This window comes from Mobula hypostoma, chromosome 1, assembly GCF_963921235.1.
Source record: "Mobula hypostoma chromosome 1, sMobHyp1.1, whole genome shotgun sequence".
Lineage (NCBI taxonomy): Eukaryota > Metazoa > Chordata > Chondrichthyes > Myliobatiformes > Myliobatidae > Mobula > Mobula hypostoma.
In genome coordinates this window covers 161,936,498-161,964,271 of record NC_086097.1, presented here as the reverse complement: position 1 = coordinate 161,964,271, position 27,774 = coordinate 161,936,498, and the positions used below count along the sequence as shown (strand labels likewise).

At 41.2% G+C, this 27,774-nt stretch overlaps 1 protein-coding gene across 18 annotated transcripts in view; it reads right to left on the bottom strand.

Annotated features, from left to right (window-relative positions):
• Positions 1-27,774, bottom strand: part of LOC134351841 (focal adhesion kinase 1) — a 522,413-nt gene that overhangs the window by 286,426 nt on the left and 208,213 nt on the right. For all 18 annotated transcript variants that reach the window (XM_063058747.1, XM_063058688.1, XM_063058792.1 and 15 more), the window contains 3 exons: positions 21,140-21,360; positions 16,088-16,254; positions 163-250 (listed from right to left, as the gene is read on the bottom strand). In XM_063058747.1, coding sequence (XP_062914817.1) covers positions 163-250; positions 16,088-16,254; positions 21,140-21,328 — 444 coding nt within the window. In that variant the 5' untranslated portion in view covers positions 21,329-21,360. The remainder of the gene's footprint in view (positions 1-162; positions 251-16,087; positions 16,255-21,139; positions 21,361-27,774) is intronic.

Here is a 27,774-nt window from a genome sequence, read left to right as displayed (position 1 = left end):
ATAAACAGATGATCCAAGAATAATATGCGGGGTGGGTAGGGTTGGGAACAGCCATTTACAGATAAATTCTGAAATTATCTACCTGTAAAATTACTGAGATTCTCAAATGTCATTCAAACAACTTCACCCTTTGGAAGATGGATGTTTTAGCCACTAACTCACCTGTTGATAAAAGAAATTTAAAGCAGGCTTATCTTCGCTGAACTCTGTCAAGAAACCTTTGGGTAAATATCTGATCCGAAGCTCATATCTGAAAGAAAACAACATTACGTCAGCCACTGATCTCATATTCTTACTGAAATGAATTATAATTCAAAATACTTCAAGATCTGTTGATGCACATTCACAGCTGGTAGCATTGAGAATGCATAAAATGACTTATGGGACTGAAATAAATGGTAACAATAATGGCGAGACTACCGATGCTTCATTTTGGAGTAAAGTCAACACAGCTGAAGTCAGAAATCCAAAAGTGTTGTCAATTATTCCCAGCTCATTGACAAATTCTAAGTTTCTAGTCTTTTCAGGCAAAACATTGAGTGATGAAAACTTCACTGCTTACAACTATCCTTAGTGAAAACAATTCGGTGCACACAATAAGTTGTACTGAGGGATATGAACTTGAAGCAGCATACAAACATGTAATTGTCATTTGACTATTTCTTTCACTCCATCTATCTATTTGTTATTCCCTCATATGACATTATCAACCACTCAGCAGACAACCATGGTAACAGCCAGATCCATGCTTTCAATCGCGGGTTCTTTGACTTTCTCACATCCTGCAAGGATCAGAAGATCGCCCGTCTACAGACCACAGGACCTCCTGTCTCCAGCGCCAACAGGCCCGGACATCTCCAGACTGCGATCCCTGCTGCTGACCTCAATGGCTCTAATGATCCAGAGCTGATTCAAAACCGAGACTCCACCACCATCAATGCAGGTTCCAAAGACTTCGGACATCTCCAAAGTGCTGATTGCACAACATCCCACACTGACTCCAGCCTTGACCTCTTCATGCACTGCTGCTGGAACTCCCATCTCCCCTTCCCCCACCAGGTCTTTCAGGTCCCACTGCCTGCTATTGGGTCCTTGGAGACTCTACCTTCCTCTAACCCCACCATCCCTGAACACCCCAAACCTCCCTTCTCCTCAGACATTAACCCCCTTCCCCCCTCTGATCCCAGCTCTTATCCATGCCGGGTCTTCACAATTTCCTCTGACCTTCGTCACGCTAAGGTAGAATGTTCTGTCCTCTGTAAGGACCTCACTTTGTCCCCTGTGCCCACACCTCAGTGAGTTCCACGCCCGCCATGACACTCAGCTTTTCTCCCGCTGCCTCTGTCTCCAAGTCTTTTTTTTTTGGCAAGAACTCTCCACCTCGTACTGATGACTCCTTTTCCAGTCTTCAACCCTCCTCCTCTTCTTGGACACTCTGCCCTGGTCTTCTCCCTGCTCTGGACCTTTTCATTGCCAACTGCCAACGGGACATCAACTGTCTAGACTTCAACACTCCTATCTCCAATTCCAACTTCACTCCTTCTGAACACTCTCCTCTCCACTTCCTGCGCACCAATCCTAATGTCATCGTCAAACCCGCAGATAAGGGAGGTGCTGTAGTAGCCTGGCGTACTGACCTCTACCTTGCTAAGGACCAGCGCTAACTCTCAGACACTTCCTCTTATTTACCCGTCGAACAGGACCCCATAAGGAAACATCAGGTCATGATGCCTGCCTGGGCACAACCCTCAACTGCATCACTTCCATTTCATGCACATCAGATCTCACCCATTCTCCCGATACCCTACCAGGGGTAGGGTTCCTCTTGTCCTCATCTACCAACCCACCAGCCTTTGCACTCAGCACTTAATTCTCCGCAACTTATGCCTCACCAATGGGATCCCACAACCAAGCACATCTATCCTCCCCCCCACTACTTTTTGCAGGGATCGCTCCCTATGCGACTCCCTTGCCCATTCATCCCTCCTAGTGATCTCCCTCCTAGCACTTATCCTTGCAAACAGAACAAGTCCTACACCTGCCCCTACACTTTCTCCCTCACTACCAGTCAGGGCCCTAAACAGTCTTCCAGGTGAGGCGACACTTCACCTGTGAGTCCGTTGAGAATATATATGTGTCTGGTGCTCCCAGTGTAGCCTTCTGTATATCGGTGAGATGTGTCATAGATGGGGAGGCCGCTTCACCGAGCACTTACCAGAAAAAGTGGGATCTCCCAGTGGTCATCCATTTGAATTCCACTTCCCATTCCCATACCAACATGCTTATCCATGGCTTCCTTCACTGTCGTGATGAGGCCACACTTAGGTTGAAGGAACAACACCTTACATTCCGTCTGGGTAGCCTCCAACCTGATGGCATGAACATCGACTTCTCAAACTTCCTGTAATGCCACCCCCCCCATCCCCTTCTCCTTCTGTCACCTTATCTCCTTGCCAGCCTATCGCCTCCCTCTGGTGCCCCTTCCCCCTTTTCTTTCTTCCATGGCCTTCTGTCCTCTTCTGTCAGACTCCTCCTTTTCCAGCCCTCTATCTCTTTCACCAATCAACTTCCCAGCTCTTTACTTCATCTCGCCTTTTCAGGTTTCACCTATAACCTTGTGTTTCTCTTTCCCTCACCTTTTAAATCTACTCCTCAGCTTTCTTTCTCCAGTCATGTGAAAGGTCTTGGCCCAAAACATCGACTATACTCTTTTCCATAGATGCTGTCTGGCCTACTAAGTTCCTCCAGCATCTTGTGTGTGTTGCTTGGTAACAACTTCCTACGCCTATTTCATTTTGTTCCTACACTATCAAGGGATAACTTGATTAAATAGGGAATAATACTTCTTAGTTCAATCCTAAACAATATGCTGTGCAGCACATGTCATTTAAGAAACCCTCATAGGTTAAAATCAACAAATTGATGTTATTCTTTAATAAAGTTATTGCCTCAATAAATTTAGTCTGACAGAACCAGCTGCAATCAAATTCCTCTGCTCCAACTGTCAATAGGCATCCAGTTTCCTTTTTGGATGATGGTGTAGTGCATCAACAACCTGTGGAAGGAATATCATAAAATGTGGTGTTGGAGAGTAATTTCAGTGGCTTATTATTCATTGAACAAAGGAGCCAAGCATTAACTCAAATATGTTTCCAAGGCTGCCTTGTGTGGTAACCATTTATCTATGTTAGAAGCTATATTCAGAATTTTATAGACATTTGTAACCATGATCATAAAACCAAGATAGCAGAATATTTCCACTGTTGTTGGATGTCCAATTGACTGAAAAAAGATGTACAATGCTCATTTGAACAAATTAGGTTTTATGTGGAAATTTTGCAAATAGATTGCTAATCTCCTACTGCAGTATTTATTTCCAAGAAGAACTAATAGCTCTTAATACTAAAAAATTCTTATAGATAAGAATTCATTCGGTGCTTAATAAGTCATGGCAGTGCTATGGAAATAAGAATTTTTAGTTACCTGACTCGTAATTTTGATTCAGAATTCACTTCATAATTTGCTATATATTTAAGTGCTCTCTACTACAAATGCAAATCAATTCATAGATGTTGCAAATACTCATCTTCTGATTCCCTAAATGCTTATCACTACCATCAATGGAATGTTACCAATTGGACAGATGACTGCAAATCCAACAACATGCAAGAAGCTTAACGGCATGTAGGACAAAACAGCCTACTATCTCCAGCTCTGCTCCATCAACTACACAGGAAAGCTGCAAAAATGTACCACTTGTAAAATGCACACCATTCACTTACCTAAGCTATTCTGACAGCATGTTCCAATCCCACAACCTCTAGCAAGGACAACTTAGTGTACATGTAAACACCTGCCATCTGTAGGTTTTCCTCCAGCTCACTCCCTCCTTGGACTTCCAAATGTATTGCTGTTCCCTCATAGTTAGTGGTTTTAAATACAGGAGCTTTCATCACATTAGCACAGTGGGAGCACTTTCGACAGAAGTAGCTCAGCACCATCTTCCCAAGGGCAATATTACATAGATGTAAAGTAATGGCCTCGCCAGATACTCAACTCCAAAAAAAATGTCCCATCAAGGACTTACAACAATCATGCCGACATGAAGCATGCACATATACCCTTGTAAGTCTTCAAAACAATTCGCACATTAGTCAAAACAACTCATATTAGACTCTCTAAACACCTTGATGCCTATCCTTGATTATATAGATGATAAACCTCTTAACATTGTTTTCACCATAATATTTCAGTACTAGCTATATTATACTTCCACAAGTCTACTGAGCCTGAGCCCTCTACACTGATTAAGAGAGTAGAGGAAAGTGCAGGAATCCACTATTAAGGTACTCAGAAAATGATAATAGGATTGGGCAGAGCCAACATTGACCTAGGAAGGAATACTAACATTTGACAAATCTGTTAAGTTGTTTGAGGTTGCAACTAGAGTCAACCAATGGATGTGATGTATTTAAGCATTTAGAAGGCATCAAAAAGATCCGACACAAATTAGAACACAGGGACAGGATACTGAATGGTGTGTGGTTTGAGGATTTGTAATGGACAATAAATCAAGTTGGAATAAAATGATGATTTTCATTTTGGAAAGTTGTGGCTCATCAGTTGCCACAGGGATCTATGTTTGGACCCCAAGTGTTCATAACTTCTATTGATAAGTTAGCTGAGGAAACTATATAAAATATTGAAGTTTGTTGACAGTGAGGTATGAAGGAGATATTAACAGGCTAAATGAATGGACTGCAATGCCACATGGAAAATGTGAAGCCTTGATAGACAGCAGAAAAGCAGATTCATTTTTTTTTAATATTATGAGTGGTTGAAAGACATTCATAGGGATTTAGATAAAATTGTACATAAACCACTATAGGAACTTAAGTGGAACAAGAAATTATAAGGCAGAACATTGGGCTTTATTGCAATAAAATTAAGTACAGAAATATCAGAATTATTGAAATAATACATATATTGAGACAGACAGCACTTGGTATACAATGCAATGTCATTTATTACCCATTCTGAGAAACTCGTGAGGCATTGGTGAACTATCTGCTTCAGATTCTCAATTCAAACATCAGGCAGTATCTGTGGAAAGGTCTATATCTATAACCTGAAATATTAACCATAGTTTCTCTTTCCATGGAAGCTGCCTGATCTGCTGAGTTCTCTCAGCATCATCCACTTTGGTTTCAGAATTTTGCCATCTTCAGTTTCTTGATTTTAATTTACTTGAGGAATAACTGGGGATGGTATGAAAGAAAAAAAAATGCAGACTTATTTGTTGAACTCCAGGATGCACCACCTGAACCAAATTAACAAAAGGAAATGGATAAATGATGGAAAGAAAAACATGATAGTTTTAGCGAAACCGAGTTGATGCTGGTGCCTATCTGGATAATATTTTTAAAAAGCCAACAGAGTTCTTATCCATTCTATCATAAGATAGTACTTTCATTTTTATAGAATATCAGCAAAAACTGTTTTAAAGGGTTTTCTCTGTTTCTATCCCTTTTACAAGTCCAAAAATACATGATGCAATTACACACAAGATATATGTTGGTTTATATTTGTTAGTCGTTTGATGAACAGTTCAGCACAGCTACAGGCCAGGCCCTTTCGGCCCACAATATTGTGCTAGCCCAATTAAATTAAATTAGTAATCAAGAGGCTAACTAAACTTATCTCTTCTGCCAAAAGAAGGGCATATATGTCAATACTAATTTCAGGATGATAAGGAATATAGAAAATGGGGAAAAAAATCCAACTTTAGAACAAGAAATGTACAATTTTCATATTTTGTATTAAAGTTAGTCTAATATTTACCATGCAAATTGCATAATAACACTTGCTACAGCACCGTAACAAGATTTCAAAAAAAAAATTCAGGTATTTTTAATGCGCTGAACAAATTTGAATGGTTATGTAACACTTAAGATTATGCTGTTATAGAATTTTAAGCCCACAATTAGCACATTTAAGTATAACATATTCAAGGCAACTCAACCTGGATTCTACCAAAGTTGCTCATTTCCTGACCTTCGTTACACCTTTAGTACACACATGGACAAAAGGAATGCTTCACAGATAACTTGAGCTGAGCTGCCCTTGATATTGAGGCAGCATTTGATTAAGTATGGCATTAAGAAGCTCTGTTAAGCTGGAGTCAATGTAATTTGGGGGGAAATTTCAATTAGGTATAGTTGGGATCATATGTAGCACAAAGGAAAATGGTTGTGGCGGCTAGAGGTTAATTATCTCAGTCATAGGATACATTCACAGGAGTTCTTTAAGATCTTGTATCCTATATTCTTCAGCTGCTTCATCAATGAGCTTCCTTCATCTGTAAAGTCAGAAGTAAGGATGATCGATGATGACTGCATTGACTGTAAATGTAAGACCGCATTCTGCATTTTTTGCTGCTTTCCCCTTTATTCTACCTCAATGTACTTACGCTTTGCAAAGAGTTCTATGGGTAGCATGCAAACCAAAGCTTTCCATGTATCTCACTACATGAGACAATAAACATAGAATAGAAACCATACAAAAACTACAGCACAGAATCAGGCCTTTTGGACCTTCTTGGCTGTGCCGAACCATTTTCTGCCTAGTCCTACTGACCTGCACATGGACCATATCCCTCCATACACCTCCCATCCATATACCTGTCAAATTTATTCTTAAATGTTAAAAAAGAACCCGCATTTACCACCTCGTCTGGCAGTTCATTCCACACTCCCACCAGTCTCTGTGTGAAGAAGCCCCCTCTAATGTTCCCTTTAAACTTTTCCCCCCTCACCCTTAACCCATGTCCTCTGGTTTTTTTTCGCAAACAACAGGAATTCTGCAGATGCTGGAAATTCAAGCAACATACATCAAAGTTGCTGGTAAACGCAGCAGGCCAAGCAGCATCTATAGGAAGAGGCGCAGTCGACGTTTCAGGCCGAGACCCTTCGTCAGGACTAACTGAAGGAAGAGTGAGTAAGGGATTTGAAAGCTGGAGGGGGAGGGGGAGATGCAAAATGATAGGAGAAGACAGGAGGGGGAGGGATAGAGCCGAGAGCTGGACGGGTGATAGGCAAAAGGGGATACGAGAGGATCATGGGACAGGAGGTCCGGGAAGAAAGACGGGGGGCGGGGGTGACCCAGAGGATGGGCAAGAGGTATATTCAGAGGGACAGAGGGAGAAAAAGGAGAGTGAGAGAAAGAATGTGTGCATAAAAATGAGTAACAGCTGGGGTACGAGGGGGAGGTGGGGCCTAGCGGAAGTTAGAGAAGTCAATGTTCATGCCATCAGGTTGGAGGCTACCCAGACGGAATATAAGGTGTTGTTCTGTCTCTGTCTCTGGAGACAGCTTATCCACTGATGTCTACTATAAGCCTACTGACTCTCACAGCTATCTGGACTATTCCTCTTCTCACCCTGTCTCTTGCAAAAACGCCATCCCCTTCTCGCAATTCCTCCGTCTCCGCCGCATCTGCTCTCAGGATGAGGCTTTTCATTCTAGGACGAGGGAGATGTCTTCATTTTTTAAAGAAAGGGGCTTCCCTTTCTCCACTATCAACTCTGCTCTTAAACGCATCTCCTCCATTTCACGTACATCTGCTCTCACTCCATCCTCCCACCACCCCACTAGGAATAGGGTTCCCCTGGTCCTCACCTACCACCCCACCAGCCTCCGGGTCCAACATATTATTCTCCGTAACTTCCGCCACCTCCAACGGGATCCCACCACTAAGCACATCTTTCCCTCCCCCCCTCTCTCTGCATTCCGCAGGGATCGCTCCCTACACAACTCCCTTGTCCATTCGTCCCCCCCATCCCTCCCCACTGATCTCCCTCCCTTACCACCATTCAGGGCCCCAAACAGTCCTTCCAGGTGAGGCATCACTTCACCTGTGAGTCGACTGGGGTGATATACTGCGTCCGGTGCTCCCGATGTGGCCTTTTATATATTGGTGAGACCCGACGCAGACTGGGAGACCGCTTTGCTGAACATCTACGCTCTGTCCGCCAGAGAAAGCAGGATCTCCCAGTGGCCACACATTTTAATTCCACATCCCATTCCCATTCTGACATGTCTATCCATGGCCTCCTCTACTGTAAAGATGAAGCCACACTCAGGTTGGAGGAACAACACCTTATATTCCGTCTGGGTAGTCTCCAACCTGATGGCATGAACATTGACTTCTCTAACTTCCGCTAGGCCCCACCTCCCCCTCGTACCCCAGCTGTTACTCATTTTTATGCACACATTCTTTCTCTCACTCTCCTTTTTCTCCCTCTGTCCCTCTGAATATACCTCTTGCCCATCCTCTGGGTCACCCCCCCCCGTCTTTCTTCCCGGACCTCCTGTCCCATGATCCTCTCGTATCCCCTTTTGCCTATCACCTGTCCAGCTCTCGGCTCTATCCCTCCCCCTCCTGTCTTCTCCTATCATTTTGTATCTCCCCCTCCCCCTCCAGCTTTCAAATCCCTTACTCACTCTTCCTTCAGTTAGTCCTGACGAAGGGTCTCGGCCTGAAACGTCGACTGCGCCTCTTCCTATAGATGCTGCTTGGCCTGCTGCGTTTACCAGCAACTTTGATGTATGTTCCTCTGGTTTTTTTCTCCCCTTGCCTCAGTGGAAAAAGCCTGCTTGCATTCACTCTATCTGTACCCGTCATAATTTTATATACCTCTATCAAATCTCCCCTCATTCTTCTACGCTCCAGGGAATAAAGTCCTAACCTATTCAACCTTTCTCTGTAACTGAGTTTCTCAAGTCCCGGCAACATCCTTGTAAACCTTCTCCGCACTCTTTCAACCTTATTAATATCCTTCCTGTAATTTGGTGACCAAAACTGAACACAATACTCGAGATTTGGCCTCACCAATGCCTTATACAACCTCATCATAACATTCCAACTCTTATACTCAATACTTTGATTAATAAAGGCCAATGTACCAAAAGCTTTTTTTATGACCTTATCTACCTGTGATGCCACTTTTAGGGAATTTTGTATCTGTATTCCCAGATCCATCTGTTCCACTGCACTCCTCAGTGCCTTACCATTTACCCTGTATGTTCTACCTTGGTCTGTCCTTCTAAAGTGCAATACCTCACACTTGTCTGTATTAAACTCCATTTGCGATTTTTCAGCCCATTTTTCCAGCTGGTCCAAGTCCCTCTGTAAGCTTTGAAAACCTTCCTCACTGTACACTACACCTCCAATCTTTGCATCATCAGCAAATTTGCTGATCCAACTTACCACATTATCATCCAGATCATTGATATAGATGACAAATAACAATGGACCCAGCACTGATCCCTGTGGCACACCACTAGTCACAGGCCTCCACTCTGAGAAGCAATTCTCTACTACCACTCTTTGGCTTCTTCCATTGAGCCAATGTCTAATCCAATTTACCACCTCTCCATGTATACCGAGCGACTAAATTTTCCTAACTAACCTTCCATGCGGAACCTTGTCAAAGGCCTTACTGAAGTCCATGTAGACAACATCCATTGCCTTCCCTTCATCCACTTTCCTGGTAATAGTACAGCATATTACAGGGCCTTCGGCCCACAATGTTGTACCGATCCTCAAACCCTGCCTCCCATAAAACCCCCCACTTTAATTTCCTCCATATTCCTGTCTTGTAGTCTCTTAAATGTCACTAGTGTACCTGCCTCCACCATTGACTCAGGCATTGCATTCCACGCACCATCCACTCTCTGAATAAAAAAACGTTCCTTTAATATCCCCCTTGAACTTCCCACCCATAACCTTAAAGCCATGTCCTCTTGTATTGAGCAGTGGTGCCCTGGGGAAGAGGTGCTGGCTAGCCACTCTATCTACTCCTCTTAACATCTTGTACACATCTATCATGTCTCCTCTCATCCTCCTTTTCTCCAAAGAGTAAAGCCCTAGCTCCCTTAATCTCTGATCATAATGCATACTCTCTGAACCAGGCAGCATCCTGGTAAATCTCCTCTGTACCCTTTCCAATGCTTCCACATCCTTCCAATAGTGAGGTGACCAGAAATGGACACAGTACTCCAAGTGTGGTCTAACCAGAGTTTTATAGAGCTGCATCATTACATCGCGACTCTTAAACTCTATCCCTCGATTTATGAAAGCTAACACCCCATAAGCTTTCTTAACTACCCTATCCACCTGTGAGGCAACTTTCAGGGATCTGTGGACATGTACCCCCAGATACCTCTGCTCCTTCACACTACCGAGTATCCTTCCATTTACTTTGTACTCTGCCTTGGAGTTCGTCCTTCCAAAGCGTACCACCTCACAATTCTCCGGGTTGAACTCCATCTGCCACTTCTCAGCCCACTTCTGCATCCTATCAATGTCTCTCTGCAATCTTCGACAATCCTCTACACTATCTACAACACCATCAATCTTTGTGTCGTCTGCAGATTTGCCAACCCACCCTTCTACCCCCACATCCCCGTCTTTAATGAAAATCACAAAAAGTAGAGGTCCCAGAACAGGTCCCAGAACTAGTCATAATCCTCCAATCTGAATGTACTCTCTCCACCATGACCCTCTGCCTTCTGCAGGCAAGCCAATTCTGAATCCACCTGGCCAAACTTCCCTGGATCCCATGCCTTCTGACTTTCTGAATAAGCCTACCTTGTGGAACCTTGTCAAATGCCTTACTAAAGGCGTAAGAAGTCAATTACCAGATAATGTCACTGGACAAGAGTCAGGCCTGAGCTTGACAGGTGGCAAGTAATATTTGTGGCACACAATGTTGGGCAATGACAATAACTATCACCCCCTGACATTCCATGGCATTACCATCACTAAATCCTCCACTATTAATATCCCGGAGGTTACCAATGACAAGAGAAAGAATTGGATTAACTGTACATAAGAGGAGGCCAGAGGTGAGGAATGTTTTGGGTCAAGAAGCTATATCAGAATTAAGAAGAAAATGGAAAGATTGCCAACATATAGCACTATGAAAAGAATAGGATGGATGCTGGTTGGGGATCATGGACACCAGATTGGGAAGGGATGAGGTGGCAGATTGGCCTGGGTGAGGGAAAGGGGGCTGGCGCAGGGGCTGGCAAGTGATTGAAGCCAATTTGGGAGGGGATGATAGAAAGATAGAACCAGTTGGGAGAAGGGAATGGAAGGGATGAACACAAGAGAGAAGAAAAATTGTACATGGGGGAGGACAGCACTGAGTTGTAAGTTACTCGAGCAGAATGTAAGATGCCAATCTTTCAATTTGCTTTTAGGTTTTCAAAAGCAATAGAGAAGACTGAGAAAAGAGAGGTCAGTGTGTAAGATGGAAGAAGAGTTAAAATGGCATGCAACTAGAAGCTGGAGATGACCATTGCAGACAGAAGAAATCTACTCTGCAAAATGGTCATTTTACTGAATCATGTAATTTGCAACAAAAGCTATTAGGCTAATTAACATTTTATTCCTGGTTGACTCTCCCAAACTGCCTATATTGGAGAGCAAGGTAAAGAAAACTGGAAGATTATGATAAGGACTTTGTCAAACTTTTCTCTTAATTTCTTTTAAACATTGCAAACCCACTTCTCATTCACCATTTCTTATGATATTTATTCACTACTGCTGTTTTGCATACTTGAATTTTGATGATTCCTGAACTCAAAATTCTGCAGGCGTTGCAAACCTTAAGCAACATGCACAAAATGCTGAAGGAACTCAGCAAGCCAGGCAATATCTATGGAGGGGAATGACGAGTCAATGTTTCAGGTGAGATCCTGTGTGTAGTTCAATGACAATAAACTCAACTTGAATTTCAACTTGATGCTTATAACTGTGAGGCTAAATAGGGTTCCAATGCCATATTTATGTTCGTTGATGACACCACTTTGCTGAATCAAAAGTAGTGACGAATTGGAGAATTGGCATACAGGAGAGAGATTGAAAATCTGGTTGAATAGTGTCACAAAAAAAAGCCACTCACTCAATGTTTGCAAAACCAAAGAACTGATTGTTCACTATGGGGGGGGGGGGCGGGGGAGAGGGGGAGAGGAGTAGGGGAGGAGGGGGGAACCAGGGATCCATGACTCAACCTTCATTAAAGGATTAGATGAGGGCTTTAAATTCCCTGGCATTATCATTTCAGAGGATCTCTCCTGGGACCAGCATTTAAGTGTTGTTACAAAGAAGGCTCTATTTTCTTAGAAGCTCGCGCATGTCATCTAAAACTCTAACAAATTTCTATAGATGCACAGGAGGAATCTATACTGACTAGTTACTTTACAGCCTGGTATGGAAACACCAATTCCCACGAATGGAAAAGCCTACAAAGAGTAGTGGATACAGCCCAGTCCATCACAAGAAAACCCCTCCTTCCACTGAGCACATGTAAATTAGGCACTGCCACAAGAAACTGGCATCCATCATCAAGGGGCCCCCACTATCTCGGGCTATACTCCCTTCTCCCTCCTTCCATCGCTATGGAGGTAAAGGAGCCTTAGATTCCAAACCATTCCCTTCAACCATCAGGCTCCTGAACTAGAATTAATATCTTCACTCACCTCAACACTGGACTGATTCCACAACCTATGGACTTACTTTCAAGGACTCTACAGCTCATGTCCTCAGTATTATTTAGTTACTTTTTTTTTGTATTTAGACAGTTTGTCTTCTTTTGCACGTTGGCTGCTTGTAGTTTTTTCATTCATTCCATTGTATTCTTTTATTCTACTGTGAATGCCCACAAGAAAATGCACCTCAGGGTAGAATATAGTATGGTAACATATACGTACTTCGATAATAAACTTACTTTGAAATTTGGAACAAATTATCAGGAGTAATGTATATTTTAAGGTTATTAACTGAACGTCAACAAATTAATACAATTCCTCATTAATCCTGGAATGGAAAGGCTTACAAAATAATCTATCAAAATGCCAAAAAGCAAAAAAAAAATTAACCTCATGTCATAGCCCGAAACAGCTGTTCAAAGTTAAACTTTGGAACGACTAGTCTCGAGTCTGCAGCAGTATGAGTGTTAAAATCATAAGCTTTCATTAACATTATCTTTGAAACATACTGCAACTTCAGCATTTTCGTGAATGAACAGTTTCCAACATAAAAACTGTTATCAAAGATAGAACTTTATGCGGAACAATTTGTGGAAAGTACAATTTGAGTATATTTCCAATTTTGCGAAGAACATCCTTAAGATCTCTCCCATTACTGCAGCAAAGTAACTTTTATTTTCATATGACATTTTAGGAAGCCATTTGACCCAAAGCATCAATCCCAACTTCACAGCATTTCCATTTCCCAATTATTTTCTTGTAATCCAATGGTTTTTACATGTCACTAAACTATAACGACCCTCTCACCATCAACCAACACCCATCGTAACCTACCAAACACCTATGATGTGAGCAAAAACCCACAACATCACAGGTAGATCATGCAAGTTCTATGAAGACATTAAATAATTGAACTCAAGTTGCTGCAGTACTAACTGGATTTCTGAAAATAAAATATATAACAAAACAAAAAAAAATTATGATGAAACGTAGCAAACTTCATTTAGCACTGCACACTGAGAAACAAAATCAAAAATTGTTTCCAGGTCTTTCAGAATTCTTAAATCTAATATATATCAAATCACAGAAAAAAAGGATTAGATTATTCTGTGGAGGTCTACAATAGATTTGGAAGAAGCTATCTTTGAAATTATAAGCCACATCAATGTGCACAAAACTCTAGCTAAGCCTTGAAGGCTTCAGAGAGAAGTCATCAGCAGAGTGAAGTAATGCTCAAGAATCAAATAAATGAGCTTTCTCAAATGTGAAAGAATGGTAATGAGATACAAATTACAAAGGGAGTGAAAATATAAAATGTTTGTCAAAAACACTGCTTAAATTTAATCACAATAGGGTAAGGAAATAAAGGCATACAGGAAGTCAGAGGGGCAAACAGCAATAAAACTGGCTTTTCAGCCCACCAATTCCATGGAAACCAGCAGCACATATTTACGATAATTCTGCCTTTTACTGAAAACTTCCCATTGTTCTCATCAACTTTCCCCAAGATTCTACCACTCACCTAAGAAAAATTAACAGTAGCCAATTAACATAACTAACCTACATTACTTCACAACATGGGAAGAACCCAGAAACTGGAGCACCTAGAAATCCACACAGTCACAGGTAGAATGTTTAAACTCTACACAAACAGCACTGGAAGCGAGAATTGAATCCAGATCACTGGATCTGTACTGCAGCAGCTCCAAGAGCTGCTTTCCTGTGATGTATAAAAGAGCATTGTGGTTAATCAATTGAACTCATAGCCAAAGGTTTTGGCTATTGATCCAGAGCAGAGTTGAAGACCCTGCAGCTTTGGAGCTACACATTGCCCTGTAAGTCAATGAAGTACAATAACAAATTTCTCTCCAGATGTTATCTGTCTTATCTCAAGTACAGAGCAACCCCCAGAAGATAATGGAAACTGACAGATTACTGATAGGCACTGCTGTCTTACTTTGGATATCCAACTTATTTGTCATTAATCAGTGTCAACAACCTGATATTGTTCGGGCATCAGATGTTCATGTTTCCTTTCAGAGGACGTGCTTTGCAATTTTTAAGAACATGCAGTTGTTGGCATAGAAAAGGCTAGGTGTTCAATTAAGTCTACTAAACATGCATGATGGCTGCAAGATGATAATTAAGTATTCCTTTAGCCAAAATGCATCCCTCCCAAATGCTCCTCCACCTCATGAATGAAACTGTCAGATATGGTAGGTATTTGTTCAGAGTCATCGATCCAGACCAAGCCTCTTAGCCTATCAGATCCATACTGAACATCAAGGATCTTCCACAAAGCAAAAAGGTTTATGACTCTTTACCCTATTTATGCTCCTTTATTTTATATGCCTCTATCATGTCACTTCTCAGGGTTCTCTTCTTCAACGAAAACATAACTGGAGTATCAGTTTCTCTTCATCAAAATCACAAGCAAAATCCTGGTGAACCATTTCCGCATCCTCTGCAGTGCAATTATGCCCATTCCAGTATGGTGAACAGAAGCATACACAGGATTATGCCACACAAGATTGAATTCCATCTGCCATTGCTCTGTGCATTGTACCAACTCATCGACCTTAACTGCTGCCCGCAACTGTTTTCCTCACTATTGACACTTCCAATTTTCATGCCATCCACTTACTCTTCATACCTCTAGTTCCATATCCAAATTATTCATATATACAACAAAATACCAAGCTCTTATCCCTGTCAAAGGCTTCCAATCACAAACAACCATCTACTATTACTGTCTGTGCATTATTACCAAGCCTGCTTTGGATCCAATTTGCTAAATTGCTTTGGACCTCATGGACTCCAAACTTTTGGACCAGTCTCCCAAGTAGGACATTGTTAAAGACTTAATAAAGTCCATATTAAGTACAACAAACTACTTTGCCATCTTTTCAAAAAGTTAAATCAAATTGTTCAGACAGGATCTCCTACTACGTTTGCCATGTTTGATTAATCTCTAGCCTTCCAAGTGTTGACCAATCCTATCCCTCAGAATCTTTTCCAGGAACTTACTCACTGTTGACTCACAAACCCATAAATACCTGGCATCCTTGCTGCCCTTCTTCAATAAGGGTAACACTTTTTATGTCTGCAGTAATATGATACTTCAATATGGCCAGCAGAACTAGTTTGTAAAATCTTAATATTATGTTAACAATTCATTAAGTTTTCAATGTTTTACTTGATGTTTCTTTCTAATTATTGGTTTGGAAAAACACACTAATTAATAATCTGAGAGAATAGTTTAACCTGATGAAATTGTGTGTATACAGAAGGCAAAATGTGAAGGAATGAAAATATCACATAAGATTAGAGTCACACAAGTGAGGCAATTGATCCTTTGTGTCCACATTAGACAGAACTGTAGGGTCAGATAACATGACAAATATAGGGAGAGAACAAAATCATACATCACTGAAGACTATGGGTTAGTCACTTTCTATGTGCTTGATTAGATTACTAACCAGTGATTTATAAAGACCAGACGTTAAGCTCTGAAGAATCTCAGTGTTTCTTACCTCCATTCATCTGAAGGATGATGCTGTTCAAACTTCTCACGCACATGTGAAACACCCATGTCTGGATGCAACCAATGAACCTCTTCTGAATGTATATGGCTGAGTCGAATTCCAAAGCATGCCACATTCTTTACTTCATGAGAGTCTACAATCTTCTGAATAATACCCTATAAAATAACGCAGATATGCAATTGGATTCAATTGCTCAGTTAAGATCAAGAGATGTAACGTACCTGTTACATCTCTGGGTTTTATTTATACACCAAATCAACTCAGTAAAGTTTCTGCCAAAAATACATAGTAGCTGTAAAGGGTGGAGGAGAAAAAACTGAGAGGTGACCTAACATAGCTTTAAAATTATGTTTAAACTTGGTTTATCGTATTTTTCTTTGCTCTGTGTTGTTCTGCAAAGCATTGTGGGCATCCTATGTTAGTACTGGAACATGTGGCAACAGTTGCGGGCTGCCCCCAGCACCTCCCAATGTGTGTTGGTTGTTAATGCAAATGACACATTTCACTGCATGTTTCAATGTACATGTGATCAATAAATCTAACTCAGATCTCAGATCAAGTCTATTGAATTCTTAAGACAGGGGTCCCCAACCTTTTTTGCACTGCGGACTGGTTTAATATTGACAATATTCTTGCGGACCGGCCAACCCGGGGGCGGGGAGGGGGGTAGGGTTGCCAACGGAGAACAGTAGCAGTCAAATACGTTGTGTTTACCCCAAGAAAGACTACCATGACCATGAAGTCTTGCGTGGGCACGTGTGCGCATGCGTGTAACGTGCCCATTTTTTTCTACAAATAGTTTTTGGTGATTCTGTTCGGGGGGGTTAATCACGAACAGAATATAGGTGATAAGAGGCTAATACACTCAATTTCGTTTCTAAAAGGGTTTATCTAACGAATTTAATATTAAACACGCAGTGCATATTTTCCTCACATGAATATAGTGATAAGTCCGGGGAGGACAGGGGAGCTTGAACTAAGAGTTGAACGAACTTTCAGTAGAAGTGGTAGAGGCAGGTTCGACATTATCATTTAAAGAAAAATTGGATAGGTATATGGACAGGAAAGGAATGGAGGGTTATGGGCTGAGTGCAGGTCGGTGGGACTAGGTGAGAGTAAGCGTTCGGCACGGACCAGAAGGGCAGAGATGGCCTGTTTCCGTGCTGTAATTGTTATATGGTTATATAGGTCACTTACAAGTCAATAGCATCATAACATTTTAAGTAACGTTTGGATGTTAAACACACAGCACATATTTCCCCCGTATGAACATATAATATCATTGCAACACACCAATATCGCTGAATCAGTGGGAGCCCTGGGCTTGATTCCCTGCAACAAGACGGTCCTCTCGAGGGGTGATGGGAGACAGCGATACTCAAAGGGGGTTCCATATGTCCAGTCTATTCCGCAATTTAGTTTTTGTTGCATTCATTGCAGAGATATATTGGAAATGGAAGCAATGTTTTCAGTGCTTTCATGGCAATCTCAGGATACTTAGCCTTGACTTTGATCCAGAATGCCAGCAGAGATGTTATGCCAAACAGCCCGTCGTCATTTGCAAGCTCAAAGAGTTGATCTCCTTCCCGCGCTGACATGGATGATGCATGTTTAATGACATCGCGTGCGTTCAAGCTCAACAGTGGGTGTGACAGGGAATGAGGAAAGATGCAGCTGAAACTCATATCGTTTCATTATCGCCAAATCATATTGTTTCCTCACGGCCCGGTAGCATATGCTTTGCGGCCCGGTGGTTGGGGACCACTGTCTTAAGGGATAGGGTAAGCAGCCAGAAGTCATGATCCAGGTCAGTACCAATGACATAGACAGGAAAAGTGACAAGATCCTGCAACGTGAGTTCTGAGAGTTAGGTGCTAAGTTAAATGACTGGACCACCAGGGTAGTGATTGTAAGCCAAAAGCAGTAAGACAGTACAGTTTAAAGCAAGGCTAAAGAGAGGGTGTAGAAAGGAGAGCTTCAGATTTTTGGATCATTGGGCTCTCTTTCTGGGAAGGTGGGACATGTACAAATGGGACAATTTGGTCCTAAGTTAGAGGGGCACCAATATCCTTGTGGGAAGGTTTACTAGTGCTGCTCCAAAAGGGTTTAAACTAGTGTTGCAGGGAACCAATGTGCCAGGGCATCTAGTGGAGTGGTTGTGGGGAAAGTAGATGTTAAGCCTAAAATACAAAGACGGGAACTGAAAGATGGAAAATGGTAGAACTAATGTTTTTAGTTATATGTCTTTCAAAGCAAGGAACACTGTAGGTAAGGCAAATTAGGTTAGAGCATTGATCAGCATATGGAATTATGACATTGCAGTCATGGATTAGAGAGACTTGTTTGCAGGAGGGATGGGGGGCAGCTCAGTGTTCTGGAGTTCCATTAGATATGATAGAATGGGAGATAGTAAAGGGGGAGCATGGCATTACTATTTAGGTAAAATGTCAAAGTGATGTTCAGACAGGACAGGCTGATAGCTTATTTACTGAAGCTATATGGGTGGAACTGAGGAATAAGAAAAGTGGTGACCACGTTAATGGGATTATTTATTGACTTCCAAATAGTCAGCAGGACATAGAGAAGAACATTTCGAGAGATAGCAGACACTTGCAAGAAAAATAAAGTTGCGATGGTAGGTGATTTTAACTTTCCACAAATTGAGAGGGACTCCCATACTGTAAAATGACTGGATGGGATAGAAATTGTCAAATGAGTTCAGAAGTTTCCTTAATCAATATATAGAGGTCCCAACTAGAGAGAGTGCAATACTGGTTCTCCTCTTAGGGAATGAGACTGGGCAGATGACATTAATGTGCAGGGAAACACTTTAGATCTCGTGATCAAAATTCTATTAGTTTAAGACAAGACATAAGACATAGGAGCAGAATTAGGCCATTTAACGCATCAAATCTGCTCCACCATTCCATCATGGCTGATTTATTATTAGCTCTCTCAACCCCATTTTCCTGCCTTCTCCCTGTAACATTTGATTTTCTGATTAATCAAGAACCTATCAACCCTTGCTTTAAATATACCCGATGACTTGGCCTGCACAACTGTTTATGACAAAGAAATCCACAGATTCACCACGCTGTGGCTAAATCTTTCTTCATCTCTGTTCTAAGTGAACGTCCATCAATTCTGAGGCTGTGTCTCTGGCCCTAGACTCCCGAAGATAGGAAACATCCTCTTCATATCCACTTTATCCAAACCTTTCACTATTCTTCTAAACTCCTGCGAGCACTGGCCCAGAGCTATCAAACACTGCTCATACGCTAACCTTTTCATTCCTGGGATCATTCTCTGGACTCTCTCCAATGCCAGCACATCTTTTCTTAGATAAGCGCGCCCCAAAACTACTCGGCTCGGTGCTGCACCATGGGACTCTTAGTGTGGACTTCAGTTCAGAACCACTATTTGCTTGAGGTTCCTGTTTGCATGATGTTTAATCAATCAGATAAATATGACCAATCTGCAAGACCCACCCAACAGCACACTTTCACAGTATACAATTTGAAGTGAATGATCAATTGCCTTCATGGTAAGTGAATGCTCAATTACAAAAATAACATTCAATATTATTTATAGATCAGAAATTAACTCCAAAAATTATTAGAGTTGATGGATTTTTTTTTATTAAATTTGCATCCAAAGCACAATGATCTTGGATGAAGAATTCTGGAGCAACACAGCTGATTCTCGGTTCAAGTTGCAAATCCACACACAGAGAAGGATACAACATGAACAGTATAATATCTACTTGTGGTGATGCTGAAGTTATGGAACACAGGGATTGGTTTATTTGAGTTATTTTTGAATTATCATACATTCTCCTGTGTCATATATAGTTGTAATTATTTTAGTATAATAATTAGGGAGCTGGTATATAGGAGCCATGCATCTATCCACATTGTATTCTGTGTTGCGCATTTATTATGGTAGCTAGTCATGTGGGTGGGAGCGTGGTAAAAGTGAGAGGGTTTAGTTACGTATCCATGCTCTGTTCTTAGCAGTTAGAAGCTGGGACCATCAGGTGTCATATCTTTTGTTGACAGCTTAACTTTGGTTAATTACATTTGAAATAGCCTAATTAAGCTTAACTTTGCTTAACTCCACTTAAGTACATTCATAATCAGTAGTTTTAATATCACAAGTTTCATCATTTCAGGATTGTATGTCTTGCTAGTTGCTAACAAAGGTTCAAATACATTTCTTCGATTTTTGGGAACATTATTATTGGATTGATCGGAGAACGCATCATACAAGGATAATGACCTATGGGGCCGCCAGCGGTTGCATTGGTTTGTTCGAGCTGATGCTACAGCAAGCAAAAGAGTACCACTGACTCATAAGAAAATACTCATGGCTACAAATGAATCAAGACTGAGCTGCATATTTAATGCATGATATTCAAACACGCACTGCATACAAATTTGAACCAAAATAAACTAGATTTTATAATACCAGTGTCATTAACAATCCCCTCAGAAGAAACTTGAAAAAAAATGTCGGATGGATTCTCTGTGTCAATCAAGGCTTTACATATCCTAAGGACTTGAGGGTTGTAAAAGGATCATTACCCAAGGTGGCCAAAAATAGTACTGCCTACAAAATGAGAAGAAAAAATTGACAGCTGCTGAAGTCACACTTCCATATTTAGTAGAAATTGTTGAAGACTTAAATATTTTAAAAAGATCTGAATGCTTCACTGAAATATGAGAAAATTAAGAACAAAAAAGACATTGATGGGGGATAAAGGTTCATTCCTACCCTTGTGTTGTCTTGAGTTTGTACATTCTCCCTGTTCACATATTTATTGCTGATATATTGAGAAAAATCTTTAGAAAGATTTAAATAATTATTTTTAAACCAATATCCCTCACAAATTTTCGAGAAATAGAACGAATACTGAAATTACAAATGTACTAAGGTATTCAGCATTCACCAACTGCAGAACATAAGGACTTCTTCCCAGAAAGCAAACATTTCTGACCTAATTTAAAAGAAAGCAAGCCTACCAAGTTTTATTTCACTCACCCGGACGTCTGTTGCATCACCATGCCGAATGTTCATGACCCAAGATGAAGGTTCACTGTTACTCTCAAAGTAATGGGAGACCTTCAGCACTCGTTCCATGGCTCCAGGAGAACGCTCCATACTCAGACGGGACTTGGCTCCTGAACCTGCTGTATGATTCAAGTTTGGGTCAAGGTAAGCAGCTGCCATGCCTCTGCGGGTTGCTATGTGTCGGTCATATTCTGTAGGTTAAAAAAAATAAAAATTTTGTTGCAATCTGTACAGTGTATAATGCTATATTTAAGTCAAAAGTCAAACCTAGTGGAAGGAAGTGCATTTGTCAGCACTTGTACATGTAATATAAAAAAAATAGAAGATGTCCCGGGGTGCCTGAGTATCCAAGTACACAAATCACTGAAAATTAATTTCCAATGGATGAAAAGTAAACTAAACATTATGTTGACCATACTGCATAACAATTTGCTTGTTCCAGTTATACCGAGGCATGATGAAACAACACCTAGAATACTGTGCTTTGGTCTGGTCTACCGAACCAAGGAGGGATACACTTGTGAGACAGAGAGCACAGCAAAGATTCACAAAATGTATTTCTGGGATGGCAGATTTGTTGCTCGTGCAGATAGTGAGCGTTATTATGTTATGACCATCGTCACTATACTAAGTTATTAAGCCGAAATTCAGTTTAGAAGAAATATACTGAGTCTCTTAAGATCTGACAAGGTAATGCAAGGCTCATATTTTACCTCCTAAGGTTCAGAGGTTTAAAATTCTTAAAAAGTGTCTTAATCCAGCCAAGTAAGATGTCTTCTTAACCCAAAGTCACTCATTCAGCATTTAGATGCGCCTTTCAGTACAATGAGTCCACATCAGCTATAAACATTTACATTAATCCCACTTTAGACCTCCCACAGTCCCAGCACCAACTTGATTTTCCAATCCACCTAAATATTGAAATTCCTCCATGACTATCATAATATTGCCCTTGTTACATGCCTTTTCTATTTCAAATTGAAATTTATATCACATATCCTGGCTACTATTCAGGGGCCAGTATATACAGGTGTCCCCCGTTTTTCGAACGTTTGCTTTACGAAACCTTACTGTTATGAAAGATCTACATTAGTACCATGTTTTCGCTTTCAGAAGGTGTTTTCACTGTTAAGAAAAAAAATCAGCGTGTGAAAAAATCAGCATGCCCCAAGCAGCGGCTCTCCCCGGATTCGGAACAGTATTCTCGCCGGCATTGCTTAAACACATGCCTGTCAGCAGTCATTTGCAAGATGAGTTCTATGGTATTGGAAAAGCCTAAAAGGACTCATAAGGGTGTTACACTTAGCGTAAAACTAGATATAATTAAGCGTTTTGATCATGGTGAACGAAGTAAGGACAAAGTGAGTTTGGCTTGTGGAAGTTGATGAAGATAATGTTGTAGAGGTTTTGGCATCCCATAACCAAGAACTGATAGATGAAGAGCTGATGCAATTGGAAGAAAAAAGGATAACAATCGAAACTGAATGCAGTAGCGAACTGAACGTAAAGCAACTGCGTGAGATTTTCGCTGCAATGATAAAGTACGACTTTAATTTTGAAAGGGTACGTAGATTTAGAGGATATTTGCAAGATGGTTTGAGTCCTTACAAAGAACTGTGTGATAGAAAAATGCGCGAGGCTCAGCAGTCAAGCAAGCCTTCCACATCAGCCACAGCAGACGATGAACCTCGACCTTCGACATCGAGGCAGGCAGAGGTAGAAGATGACCTTCCTGCCCTAATGGAAACAGACGATGACAAGATGACACCCCAGTGTCCCACCACCCCAACACCCAGGCCACGGACAGATACGGATTCGCGGAGGATGCAGCAGTAGCCGGGAGGCACACAGCACATTTTTAAGAAAAAAGCTGAAATAAACATGCTAATTAATTAGGTGCCGCCCAACACGTAATTGTTGGCCCAGATCAGAGACGACGCAATCGGAAATCAGCACTGACCTAGGCCGACAATAATGTGTCGGGCGGCATCTAATTAATTAGCATGTTTGCTTCAGCTTTTTTCTTAAAGATGTGCTGTGTGCCTCCTGGCGACCGCTGCACTCCTGCATGCTTTGCGGATCAGTATTGGTTGGTGGCCTGGAGGGTGGGGGCCATTGCACCACCCCAACCTGCAATGAGTCAGCCTAACACACCATCATCAGTGTGCTCAGCGCTGTCCCAATTCCGGTAAGTGATACTACATTGTACATACATTATTTCTACTTTATATAGGCTGGGTATTTTTACGTGTTATTTGGTATGATTTGGCAGCTTCATAGGTTAAAGGTTACCGGAGAGTGCTTGCCCCGTGTTTTTGCCAACAGCACTTGCGTGAGATTTTCTGTCGACGGCGCTTGTGTGAGATTTTCGCTATGGAGAACAGTGCAGTAATGATTGTGGAAAAGTATTTCTACTTTATATAGGCTGTGTATTTATCATATCATTCCTGCTTTTACTATATGTTACTGTTATTTTAGGTTTTATGTGTTATTTGGCATGATTTGGTAGGTTATTTTTGGGTCTGCGAACGCTCACAAAATTTTCCCATATAAATAAATTGTAATTGCTTCTTCGCTTTACAACATTTCGGCTTATGAACCATTTCATAGGAACGCTCTACCTTCGGATGGCGGGGGAAACCTGTAACTCCCATCAGGCTCTTTTTACACTTACAGTTTCTTAAATCTACCTACAAGGATTTTACATCTTCTAACTCTTTGTCACTTCTTTCTCAGGATTTGATTTAATTTATACCAACAGAGACACGTTACCTTTTCTGCCTATCTGCCAATCCTTCTGATACAAAGTGTATTCTTGGATGTTAAGCTCCCAACTATGATCTTCTTTCAGCCACAACTCAGTGATGCCCACAACAGCATTCCCATGATTCGTTGTAATGGCACTTAACGTACCAGACTCAGGACAGATCCTCTGAAATTATAACACTAAGGAATTTAAATTTGCTGACCATCTCAGCCTCTAATTCACCTGATGAGACTGGTTCATGGACCTGTGTCTGGTTTCCTCCCCCTTAAGTCAATAATCAGCTCCTTGGTCCTGCTGACATTAGGTGAGAGGTTGTTGTTCTGGCACCAATCAGCCAGCTTGTCGATTTCCCTCCAATATGCTAATTTGTCACCAAATTTGAATCCACCAGTAACAGTTGCATTGTCAGAAAATTTATGTATGACATTGGAGCTGTACTCAGCCTCTCAGTTACAAGTATAAAACCAGTAGAGCAGGGGGCTAAGCACACTGCCTTGTGGTGCACCTGTGCAGAAGGAGATTTTGGAAGAGATGCTGTTGCCTGTCTGAACTGACTGGGATCTGCAAATGAGTGAATCGAGGAACCAGTTGCACAAAGAGGTACTAAGGCCTGGGCTTGCAGCTTATTTATTAGTTTTTAGGGGATGATAATATTTAGTGCCAAGGTGCAGTCCATGAAGACCATCCTGATGTATGCATCTTTGCTGACCTGATGTTCCAGGGCTGAGTGAAGAGCCAAAGAAATGGCATCTGCTGTTGACCTGTAGGCAACTTGGAGTGGATCCAAGTCACTTCTCAGGCATGAGTTGATATATTCTCATTTCAACCTCTCAATGAACTTCATCAATGGTTTGTAAGTGCTACTGGACCGTAGTCATTGAGGCAGGTTAAAGCTCTAAGTAAACTTGATTATCAAAGTACATATATGTCACCATATACAACTCTGAAATTCATGTTCTCCTTAAACTTTTCACCTTTCACCCTTAACCCATCATCTCTAGATGTATTCCCACCCAACCTCAGTGGAAAAAGCCTGCTTGCATTTACCCTATCTATACCCCTCATAATTTTGTATACCTCTATCAAATCTCCTCTCAATCACCTACATTCTAAGGAATAAAGACCTAACCTATTCAATCTTTCCATATAACTCAGGACCTCCAAACCCAGCGACAACCTTGTAAGGTGAGAAAAACTACACACAGTACTCCAAACTAGGTCTCACTAATGTCTTTCACAACTTCAACATAGCATCCCATCTTCTGTACTCAATACATTGACTTATGAAGGCCAATATGCTAAAAGCTTTCTTTATGACCCTATCTATCTGTAATGCCACTTTCAATGAATTATGGACATGTGTTTCCAGATCCCTTTGTTCTACTCCTCAGTGGTCTACTGTTTACTGTGTAAGACCTACCCAAGTTGGTCCTCCCAATGTGCAACATCTTGTACTTGTCTGCATTAAATTCCATCTGTTATTTCTCAGCCCATTTGTCCACCTGGTCCAGATCTCACTGCAAGCCATGATAGCTTTCCTTGCTGTCCACTGGTGTCAGCTGCAAATATGCTAACCAATTACTCACACTATTATCCAAATCATTTATATAAATAACGAACAACAACGAACCCAGCACCAATCCCTGTGGCACTTCACTAGTCACAGGTCTCCAGTCATCTACTACGACTCTGACTTCTCCCACAAAGCCGATGTCTAATCAAATCTCCTATCTAATGTTGAATGCCAAGCCACTGAACCTTCTTGACCAAACTCCCATGTTGGATCTTGTCAAAAGACTTATCTTCAACTTTCCTGGTAAATTCCTCAAAAAACTCTATAAGGTTGGATAGACATGACCTACCATGCATGAAGCCATGCTGACTATCCTTAATCAGTTGATGTCTAGCCAAATAAATCTGGTCCAAATAAGAATATCTTCTATTAACTTTCCCACTACTGATGTTAGGCTCACAGCACAGGAGCACTGCAGAGATACGTACTTAGTCCCCAACTCTACTCGCTTTATACCTATCACTATGTCGCTAAGTACATATCCAACGGCATGTATAAGTTTGCTGATGACACCACTGCTGTGGTCTGTATCAAAGGTGGCAATGAATCAGCATTCAGGAGGGAGATTTTGGCTGGTGGTGTAATAACAATAGCCTTTCACTCAGTGTCAATAAGGCTGAGGAACTGATTGTAGACTTCAGGAGAAGGAAACCAGAGGTCCACGAGCCAGTACTAACAGGAGGATCAGAAGTGGAGAGGGTCAGGAACTTTAAATTTCTGGGTGTCACTATCTCAAACCTGTCCTAAACCTAACACATAAATCTAATTGTGAAGAAAGCACAACAGCGCCTCTACTTCCTCAGGAGTCTGTGGAGATTCTGCATGTCATCAAAAACTTTGGCAAACTTCTATAGATGTGTGGTGGGAAGTGCGCTGATGGGCTACATTATGATCTGGTATGGGAACACCAATGCCTTTGAGTGAAAAATCCTACAAAAAGTAATGGATTTGGCCCATTACATCACAATTATAACCCTCCCAACCATTGAGCACATCAACATGAAACACTGCCAGAGGAAAGCAACATCCATTATCAAAGATCCTCACCACCCAGGGCATACTCTTTTCTCACTGTTGACATCAGGTGCCACAGGACTCGCACCACCAAGTTCAAGAACAGTTACTACTCATCAACCAACAGGCTCTTGAACAAAAGGGGATAACTACACTCATTAAAGGACTCTTTTATCTTGTTATTTCATGTTCGTTATTTATTTTTATCTGCATTTGCACAGCTTGTTGTCCATTGATCCTGTTTACAGTTACTGTTTCATAGATTTGCTAAGTATGCCTATAGAAAAAGAAAAAGAATCTCAGGGTTGTATGTGGTGACATGTATGTACTCTGATAATAAATTTTTACTTTGACTTTGACTTTAATTTCGGAGAGACTTCCGGTAGAGCTCATGGAGTGAAGTCGTGTTCTTGACTCGCTCCATTACCTCTGAGCTTTTTCCTATGATCAGCTATATTTAAGCTAACTTTTAAGGCACCAATTTTAATAATACCTTGCAGCGCATTGCCATTATATCTTTGAATGCTTTTAAGGTCCGCTATGTCTAAGAACGGGAAAGACGGCAAACCTCCGGTTAGACCGAAAGTTACCGACCCCCCCTCCGACTGAACCAGCGGTAACTATGCAAGCTATATCGGATCTGATTCATAGGGAAGTTTCAACTACTATATCGGATCTGATTCATGCGGAAATCTCAACTAAACTGCAGAAAATTATCGATTAAAAATTGATAAAATGAAAACATCTGTCACGGAACATCAGACCGCTATATCTAATCTCCAAAGATCCACGCAACAAAATTAACTCAAGATGGGGAAAATGGAAGAAACAATTACTGTAATGAAGAAAAAACTTGACTTTCTGACGTTTAAAAATTCTGACTTAGAATGCAGAATACGACGACAGAACATTCGTGAAACTGCTGAATCTGATGACCCTATAAAGTTTTTCTCTCAACTTTTAAAAGATTCATTTCCCACCTTACTTCCTGATCAACCACCACTATTGGATCGGGCTCACAGAGTCCCATTATATTCGCCTAAGTCAGATAAACCTTGGCATGTTATTTTACGATTTCATTATTTTCAAGGCAAGGAGAAGTTGCTTCGTTTTGCTCGACCTAAAGGTTACATTGATTTCTCAGATTTTCGCTTTCGATTTGTGGAAGATTTTAGTAAACAGGTTCGTGATCAACGTGTCTGTTACAGATCTGTGATGTCGGAATTTTACAATATGGATTTAAAACCAGTG